The sequence below is a fragment of the Cinclus cinclus genome, chromosome 1 (assembly GCF_963662255.1).
Source record: "Cinclus cinclus chromosome 1, bCinCin1.1, whole genome shotgun sequence".
Classification (NCBI taxonomy): Eukaryota; Metazoa; Chordata; class Aves; order Passeriformes; family Cinclidae; genus Cinclus; species Cinclus cinclus.
The window spans coordinates 42171415-42180806 of NC_085046.1; the positions used below are offsets into that span (position 1 = coordinate 42171415).

General features: G+C 37.7%; 1 protein-coding gene across 4 annotated transcripts; it reads left to right on the plus strand.

Moving 5' to 3' along the window:
- Positions 1–207: 207 nt before the first annotated feature.
- METTL6 (methyltransferase 6, tRNA N3-cytidine) lies at positions 208–8904 on the plus strand. 4 transcript variants are annotated; one of them, XM_062509073.1, is made up of 5 exons: positions 208–1827; positions 2526–2660; positions 3831–4001; positions 5727–5868; positions 8520–8904. In XM_062509073.1, the coding sequence occupies exons 1-5, from the start codon at positions 1546–1548 to the stop codon at positions 8666–8668; spliced, it is 879 nt and encodes a 292-aa protein (XP_062365057.1). In that variant the 5' UTR covers positions 208–1545; the 3' UTR covers positions 8669–8904. The 4 variants fall into 4 exon arrangements, with proteins under 4 accessions (XP_062365057.1, XP_062365081.1, XP_062365073.1 ...); XM_062509097.1 differs by lacking the exon at positions 5727–5868; XM_062509089.1 differs by lacking the exon at positions 3831–4001.
- Positions 8905–9392: the final 488 nt, after the last annotated feature.

Here is a 9392-nt window from a genome sequence, read left to right on the forward strand (position 1 = left end):
GCATGGAGGGACCAGGGGATCACACAGAGGTGATACATGTTTGTGGTCTTAGCTCTGGATTAAACACCTCTAAAAGGCTCTTTAGCCTAAGCAAGGGCTCTTGCAACCGTGTTTATCATCGCGCTGCCTTCCCAGCACGGCGGATGCGTCGCTGAAAGGGCCGGCGTTTGTTTGTTTGTTTGTTTGTTTCCCTCGCTCGTTCTGTGATGAAATAATGGAGCGTGCCTACAACAGAGGCGTATGTGGAAATACGGCAGAAATCTTGCTGATAAGGTTTTTGTTTGTTTGTTTTGAGGATATGCTCTTGAAGAGACATCCTTTCAAAGGAGGCTCTTCTGTTTTTGGAGGAAAAAGGGGTGGCTGTGACACTGGACGAAATTCTGACAGTACTTTTTTTTTTCATTTGCACGCTTCCGCTTGTGTTTGCATCATGATATGTATATATCGTGATAGCATCATATATAGCATATATAACATGTACATGCGATCCATGATACGTATCACAGAAGGGAATTTATCATAGGATAAAATACACAAGTGAAGTTCTACTCTTGTTTGTTTGTTTTAGGGTGTGTATTACTATGTTTTTCTCGTTTCCTTTTTGGTGAATTGACACCAGTGCCTGGCGCTGGGCACTGAAGTACACGAGCAGTGGGTGTTTGCTACCTGGGCTTCCCTGGGAGTTTCTGGGCCATGCAGGATTTCATTTGCATGTTCCATTATCCACGATCTCCATGTTTATGACAAGGCAGGTGTCAGAACCAGTTTAACATCAGAGAAAATATTTGAGTCCTTTCCCAGCCTGTGTGAAGCTCTTTCTCTTAACTCCCGAAAATAAAACCACCTGTGATTATTAAAACCCATGTGGATCTTCAGGAGGAGGCAGTGGGATGAATGCTGGCACAGGCCAGGGCAGCTCTGGGCATTTTGGCCACATTATTGGTTTTGTTCTCTTTTTTTTTTTTTTTTTTAGGTGACGTGGTGTTATAAAAGCTGTTGTTTTCAGCAGTGTTTTCTCACAGAGCTGGGAGCAGGAAGGAGAAATGCTAACACGAATACACTTTGTTTCATTAGTTTTAATGTGATTTCTAAATGTCATCTGTTCTTCAGTTACCTTTCTTTTCTGAGGTGTCCTAACTGAGGTTGATGAGAAACAAAGCCCTTGCTTTCCCTCTCAAATCTTTTTTAGTGAAAAGTTAGAGCTGCACCATCCTTTTGTTTTTGGGCAGCTTTCTAGGATGCACAGGGAAGACTAGGAGACTCTGAAGTATCGACTTTAACTTTGACATCAGTGTGATGTTTTTTACAGTTCTTAGTTTAGATGAAGATTTTCTGAAATGAAGAGAAATCTGGTGACATGTAGGTCCATCAGGTAGGACAGATCACTAAAATTGTAGTAAATTGAATACTGTAATTATTTCTCATTTTTAATTCTGCTTCTAGAGCCTCACTTATTTTACCTACGTTAAGTGATGGAACCACACACTAAAGATAAAAAATCATCCTTGGGTCTTTGGTGTTTATGTTTGCGTGAAAGAATCTAGGATGTTCCAAGAAAAGGTGTCAGCCAGTTGCTTAAATATAGTAACAACATCTACTGAAGATGGTGCTTTCCAAAAAAAAGGCCATAGTGCTCGAGTCCTTAGTCCAGAAGAAGAGGAAAAATTGGCAAAAGATCAGGTTTTGGTGTCTGAATTCAAACAACTGAAACTGGAGAAAGAGGCACAGAAGAACTGGGATCTATTTTACAAAAGAAACCACACCAACTTCTTCAAAGACAGACATTGGACAACCAGAGAGTTTCAAGAGTTAAAGGCATGTCGTGAGGTGAGAGCTATACAATTCTGCTGTAAAAGATGGGATTGATTGTTTCCTATCACTTGTTCCCAGGGGAGTTGTTAATGCTTAGAAAAAGCCATTTGGTTAAGAGCTGACGTATGTAAAGTTTGCAGTGCCCTGTGTATTTTCTTTTAATATCAGAGATAACTTCTGAGAATCAGATGCATCAGTTCAGTTTGAGTTTATAATTGGCCCTTAGTGGATGGGGATGCTGTTCATAGCATCCTGGATGCCGAAAATGAAGTCTGGAATATTTGATTTTTGAGTCCTCAAGTAGACAGCTTGTCTCTGTGTGCAAGCTGGTGCACTTCAGTACACTGCTTTAAAGAAAAGCATCCAGAATTGCAGACTAATTGCTGAACACAGTTAAGGGGACTAGCCAGATGTATCTATTGTTCCTTATAGCCGAATGAAAAACAAGCTAGAAATGGTACAAGTCTGTTGATTACTTAAGGGGTGGATGACTGAAGAAATATTAATATGTTCTAAAATGTTTTCTAATTTTGCAGAGATCAGGATGTCTGTGTTTGAGTGTCAGTTTATGCAGTGGCTGTCTACTTTGGGTTTTTTGAAGAACAGTAATTAAAATTGATTTAAGCTTTTAAGATGCTGGTTGAACAGTGCCTCTGCTCATATGATGAGAAAATAAAAATTACATGTTTTGTCTTGTATTGCTTCCTCCCCAGTTTGCAGATCAAAAACTGACCATTCTGGAAGCAGGCTGCGGGGTTGGGAACTGCTTGTTTCCACTCTTAGAAGAAGATCTGAATATTTTTGCATATGCCTGTGATTTCTCTCCTAGAGCTGTTGAGTATGTGAAGGTTGGTGTGATACTTGGAACTTCTTTTAGAGTGTTTTTTAGAAGCTTCTAAAATTACAAACGACTGTAACAACAGACTTCTTTGCCTTCCTTTTTGTAAGAAGGGTAGAATATGTTTTGCCAAAAAATTGAGACTGATGCATTTCATTGGAGATCCTATGTAAGAAGCCAAATCACTGCTCAAGACTTGGCTTTTCAGTGTCAAATTAGAGCATTATGGTATGTTACTTGACTGATTTATGAACTCAGTGCTTTTTGGAAGCATTACTATGTCTCTGCTGACTGTGCAGTACAAGCAAAATTTGTTTGTCATGGAAGCTTGCCCTTATTAGAGGCAGTCTCAAGGAGCATCTTGAAAACAAGGCTGGGAAAATTATTGTTAAAGAAATTTGTAACCTGATTAAGAGTAGGTTGCAGTCCATAGTCGAGCCTTGCAGCAGGGCTGGTGGGGGCTTTGGGCTTTGAAAGTCTTTATTAAGTTTGTAATCACAGGTAGATTTCTATATATCTGTTAATCGAAAGCATTGTGACCAAGAACCACAAGACACAGACAGCATTTATCATGCGAAAGATGGGAAGAAATACCTGTGGAAAACAAGAGGACAGCAGCTCCCTGAGATGCTTTGGCTGCACCCCAGGATGAGGCTGGGCTGAGTGTGTATCCTGGGGTTTGGATGACTTAATGGCATCTGCCTCCACAGCTCTAGCTGAATTTATTTTTTGCCAAGACCAGTTTTTTTTTTTGTCAGCAGCAAAACTGAGGATTATGTGACAGGAACCCCAACTGTTTGCAGTCTACCTGTAGCTCAAGAGCTTTACCTTCATCACCCTGTAATATGTAATTCCTTTCAATAGTATTTATGTATTCTTTAAAGAATAGAAGCAGGGGTAAAACAGAAATAGTATGCTTTCTGAATTGTCTTAATACACACTCCTCATATTTATGGAACAGACTACTCTACTAGTTATAGTTTCACTACTGGAGTTAGCAGGAGTTAGCAGCAAAGAATTTCTGATTGCAGTAGCTGCCAAGTTAATATGTTGGAAGTTAATATTCTCTTGCCACTGTGTTTTGTGTCTCTCTACTGATTAATTTCACAAGATTTTTACTTTATTGTAGCAACAAATGCTGCTAATTTTCAGTGAAAGCTTGCTCTTTTGATTTCCCCAGAAAAATGCCTTATATAGTACTGAAAGATGTAAAGTGTTCCAGTGTGATCTTACCAAAGATGATCTTCTAGACAGTATACCAGCAGATTCTGTAGATGTTGTCACACTTATATTTGTGCTTTCTGCCATTCATCCTGACAAAATGCATCTTGTCCTGAGGAACATTTACAAGGTAAAGCCAGCTGATTTTACAGCCTTTAAAGCACTTTCCCTCTTTTTAGCTTGAAAGTACATTTTTTTTTTTCTGAGAAAATTACTGTCTTACAATGGTGATTTTTCATATTTTATTCCATGGGTGTATTTTGTTAGTTCACCGGGTATGCAGGACTAAAATATGTTTTACAATGTCCTTTTTTTTTTTTTATTCCTTGTATTATGAGATTGTTTGGTTTGAGGCCTAATTGATTCCATCAGTGTAACAAAAGATACGTAAAATATGGCTTTCATGTACCTGAAAGGGGTCTACAGGAAAGATGGAGAGGGATTTTTGCAAGAAAGAGCATGTAGTGACAAGGAGAGGGGGGAAAGAATTCAATCTGGGAGTGGGTTTAGACCAGATAGTAGGGAGAAATTCTTTAGGGTGGTGCTGGCACAGGTTGCCCAGAGAAGTTGTGGGTGCCCTACTCCTGGAAATGTTCAAGGCCAGGATAGATGGGGCTTTGAGCAACCTGATCTGGTGGAAGTTGTCCCTGCCCATGGCAGGGGTGTTGGAACCAGCTATCCTTCAGGCCCCTTCCATCCCAGGCCACTCTATGATTTTAAAGCTGTGACTTGGGTTGTATGCTGTGAATAATGTTTATATATTGCAGAGATGTCTGTGTTGATAAGATGTGAATGATAGTGAGCCAAAATTAACTTCCAGAGATCCAGTGGCCTGCAGTTAGGATGCTGCTGTTATTATTAAACATATTTGACCTGTGGTGATTTAAAAGTGGAGTGTTCAGAAGTTAATGTTAATCTAGAGACACTCACCCCCCTAAGATGTCTTTGTTAGTTGATAGACCAGGATAGGCCCTTCCAAAGGGTGTTTAAACAACCTGAATTGTGATTGTTCTGAATTTTCCTGAGATGTCATATATTGACTGCCGAGGAAAACAGTCAACATATATTTTTACGTTTGCATATGTGTTAAGGGTCTTGTATTTTCTGATATTATTTGGCTTATTATCAGTAGTTTAAAAATGGAATATTAGGGTTTTTTTTGTCTATCTCCAAATGTTTTCCAAAATCAGGATTGATTCTTAGCTCATACAAATATTTAGATATTTAGATATCTAAAATCAGCATGGGCAATGACCATGTACTTATAAATTTTAAACTCTTTGTAGCTCTCTTTCTTTACCAAAAAGCAATTTTTAAAAATCCATGATGCATTTTCCTAAAATGATTTCTTATTTATTTCTCAACATACTGCAACATTTTTCTTTCCCCTGTGAAAAAAGAATTGTCACAATTTTCTAAAATTTATTTTTAACCCATTAAACAAAAGCAGGTGCTAAACAAAATACTAGCCAACAGAAAAAATGCCCTGATGGGAATTTTTGTTAAACTGTAGGTTTTCTTCTTTTCTCTCTGTTTGAAAAGTGTTGCTAATTTAGCTGATCAGCACTCAAATAGGTATTCTAAAACTACTTGTAGTCTTTTGTTCATGGGGAAACATTTTTAAGAGTCAATCCAATTTTTGCACAACCTTTTTGTTAGGGAATTAATTGTATCTGTATCTATCTGCATCTATCTACGGCTATATATAGATACAGATATCTGTCTCACTGTTGTATTGGCTATGTTAGTCTACCTTTGTCTTAGTTACCTATGTCTGTATGTGTACACAAGTAAATATACCTATAAATGACTGAATCTGTTTAGCTTATTAAAGCATGTGTGTATTATGTGACAGGTGTTAAAGCCAGGGAAGTGTGTCCTGTTCCGAGACTATGGCCTGTATGATCATGCAATGCTCAGGTTTAAATCTGGCAGCAAACTTGGGGAAAACTTTTATGTCAGACAAGATGGGACAAGATCATATTTTTTTACTGAAGGTAAGTCATACTGTAGAGTGCTTTCTTATCTGTGAATCTTCTGTTTAAACCTTCTCCAGGGAACTGCCAACATGCCCATAGAAGTTTTATTTTGTGTGGATGAACTGTTCAATTGTGATTTGTTTAATTTACCATCCTTTTTGGGAAAAAAAAGCAGTTATTTAGATTAGCAGAACTTTGTGGAGCATTTTCTTGTTTCCAAGATTGTTGTAAATGCTGTAATTCTCCAAGAGCAGCAGTTTCTGAATTTGCTGAATTTCATTTGTATTTGTCACCTAAGGGGAAAAACCTGTGTTCAGTAAGAGAATTGATCATCTTCATGAAGCAAGTAAGCAGTTCTTTTGGCATCATTCTTTGTGCAGGGCTATTTCTGGTGAGCAGGATGAGGTTTATTGACTTCTAAAAGCAGAACTGTGACTGCAGCACTGACAAGCTCATGCACAAATCCTGCTGGTATAGCACTGAGTAGCTGTGGTCACTCTGTTTTCCAGGATTTGTTTTTTTAGTGAAGACAATGCAAAAAACCATTTCCATGTGATACAGTATTTACATTTTGTTCAGTGCTTAGAATGGTTTAGGAGGAAGGGTAGTTATTGCAGTTTACTGGTGGAGAATTTGGAATACAGAGAAGTGAAGGAATTTGCTTAGACTTTCACAATGGATTGGGAATATAGCTTGTCTATAGCTTCTAACTCCCAGTTCCTCATGCTAAACTCATTACTCCCCCCTGTCACTTGTAGAGCATTGTGTAATAAGAGCTCTGAATTTATTTCTGTGGGGCTCTATGTTCTTAGTCTAAAGCAAAATACACTGAAGAGACCGATTTGGAGCCAAGTAAATGTTACTAATATTTTATGCCATAACATATTACCTAATTGCTTCTGATGTATAAAAACCATTAAACTTGACTGAGCTCCTCTTATTCTTCATAGGACAATGATGAAATCTAAGATAATGCAGGCTGTGCTACAGCTTCTTTGAAGCATTTCTAGAACTGTTATTTATTGAGTGACTTTTAGTTCTCTTTAAACAATTAGCTCTTACAAAGAGAATCGGTGCTAAAGGGAACAAATAAGAGACTGACCTAGCTGTGGAATTTTAAATCTCATTTTTATTGTGTTTTAGAATAGTTTCTGAATGAGAAGTTCCTTGCTAGTTTGCATGTTTCCCTTGGGAGAAGAATTGAGGTAGGGATGAGGAAGATGAAGGAAGGAAGGAGAAAAGAGAGAATTTATTTTATATCATTCATGTCAGCAATTGTTTTTCCTTGGGTTGGTCTGTGACTGTTTCACAGATCACCTCTACTCCCATTTTTAATCATTATGATCTCATTAATCTGACATATTTTTGTATAAGCATTGCTTAATGCTTGAGAATTCATTTGTTACTGGAGACATGACTTCCATCATTTCCGCAGAGGTTGCAACCTTTGCTATTTTTTGTCTCTTTAGCACTACATTGGTACACGAAGTAATTGCTGCATGGGGTGATTTGAATGAAACTTATTTATAATATGTCTGCCTCAGATAACAACACAGAACTTCTTCCATGGGAAAAAAAAAATCTATTCTTCTACTGTTTGAAATAATACTAAATTTGTAGAGGAGTGTGTGGTTGTAGTTTTGTGTTACGAAATATGTGCAACTTCCTCACAATGAGATTTCAATAGGCTCACAATTGAGTGCTGTTTATTTATGTTTTATTGGTGTGGGTCCCACATTTTACATACACACACAGTGTCTACAGCCATGGTGGGCTTGGGTTGATGTAAACTTACAGTGCCACCAAAGTGGGTGGTCTCATCTTCCTCAGCACACCATCTCTTATGGTGCTTCCTGTAACCACATGATCACTGTTTCACGGAGCTAATCCCCCTGAGCAGTGAAAAATGGAATGTCTTTGTTTTCTGTCAAGTAATACAAGTTTAGAACATCTTAAATTTACTGTGAAATTGCTGCCTGAGTAAGTGTATTGAGGTGCAGGAAAGGAAAAATGATGATTTTTAATTAACGTGACAAGTCAATAGCATGAGCAGACCTTCCTGCTGCACAGCTCACCCTGTTTGGAGGTGCTTCTATGTTCTTTAAGGGAGATATGCTTTCAGTAAAATTTCTTTGTTTATGGAAAATACTTTCAGTTCAACTTAGTGGAGTCTTGGTACCACCATATCCTCTTTCCCTTTTTGTGAATTTTTCTGTTGAGCAATTGGATGTAACATAGGGCGTTATTCTTCCCTGAGCAGAGGTGCATCTGCGCAGCTGGATTAGCTTTGAAATATTTATGCTAAGTGATGTATTCAGCTAGCGAAGGTCAGCTGCACAAAGGGAAAACGCACTGGTGTCAGTCACAATGAGAAAGACAAGGCTTAGTAAAAATAAGACATGTGACAATTTTTGGAAATTCAACTGAATAACTAGCTTAAGCCCCAGTTTTACAACCTGTTTCATTTAGGTTGATGTTTCTAAAGGAGATCGTTATTGATTTTTATTCAGCAGTCTGCCCACATAGAACAGCTTGGAATCTGAAGGCCTGTGTGATTTTCATGCTGTAACACATAAGAACATATGCTTATATAAATGCTGTCTGGTGTTTTAAAAATAGATTAAACATAATATTTCATCCTTTTAAATTTTTTTTAAATTCTCTTCCAGAGTTCTTATCTCAGCTTTTCAAGGCTGAGGGATATGAGCAAGTGGTCAATGAATATGTGCAGCGAGAAACCGTGAACAGGAAAGAAGACTTGTGTGTTCCAAGAGTTTTTCTTCAAAGCAAATTTAAAAAGCCTTTCAGTGAGACATAAGTTCTTGCTGATTAGCAACAGCATTGCTTGTTTGAAATGGAAGCTAGCACATAAGATGTGTGCTCCTCTTTCTGGTGAGCCAAAAAATGACAGCATCCTAGACCTCTTGTTGGTTTCCATCCTAGGATGCAAAATATGAATGCTATTTCTAACTGAATTTTAAGACTGTTTAGTGATGCAAGCAATCTGTTGAGCTTCTGTATTCCTGCTTCTGAAATAAAACCTGTGCAACATTGTTGGAGGATCAGGTAAATCATATAAATGAACTTCCATTTTTATTAAAAACTATTTTTAAATAAGTATCCAGTGTTTCCTGTCATTTGTGATTTTTGAGGCTTGTTAAAGTTAGAATATTTCATTTACTTTCAGTATTTGTAGGACTTCTGAGTGTACTTTCTCAGATACAGGAATGAGACAGACTCAGCTGTACAGTGTAAGCTGCTTTAACATTTTAACAATGGTATCTTTTTGATTTGCTCAGCATTTAGATGTGAAAACAAATGTTTATATTATGAGTAAGATCCTAATTTATCTGACTTCATGCTTGAAGAAGCATGTTAGTGGATCAGGTTGTATTTATCCCTAATTAATTTAAGACATTCTTCACTTAGTGTGAAGAAATATTTGAAATTTTGCAAGTCGGTTTCCTGTTTGAAACTGAAATCAGCAAGTCAGGAGTACTTTCTTTGATATGAAGTGTAGTCAGCTGCTTCTTTCCTGGGCA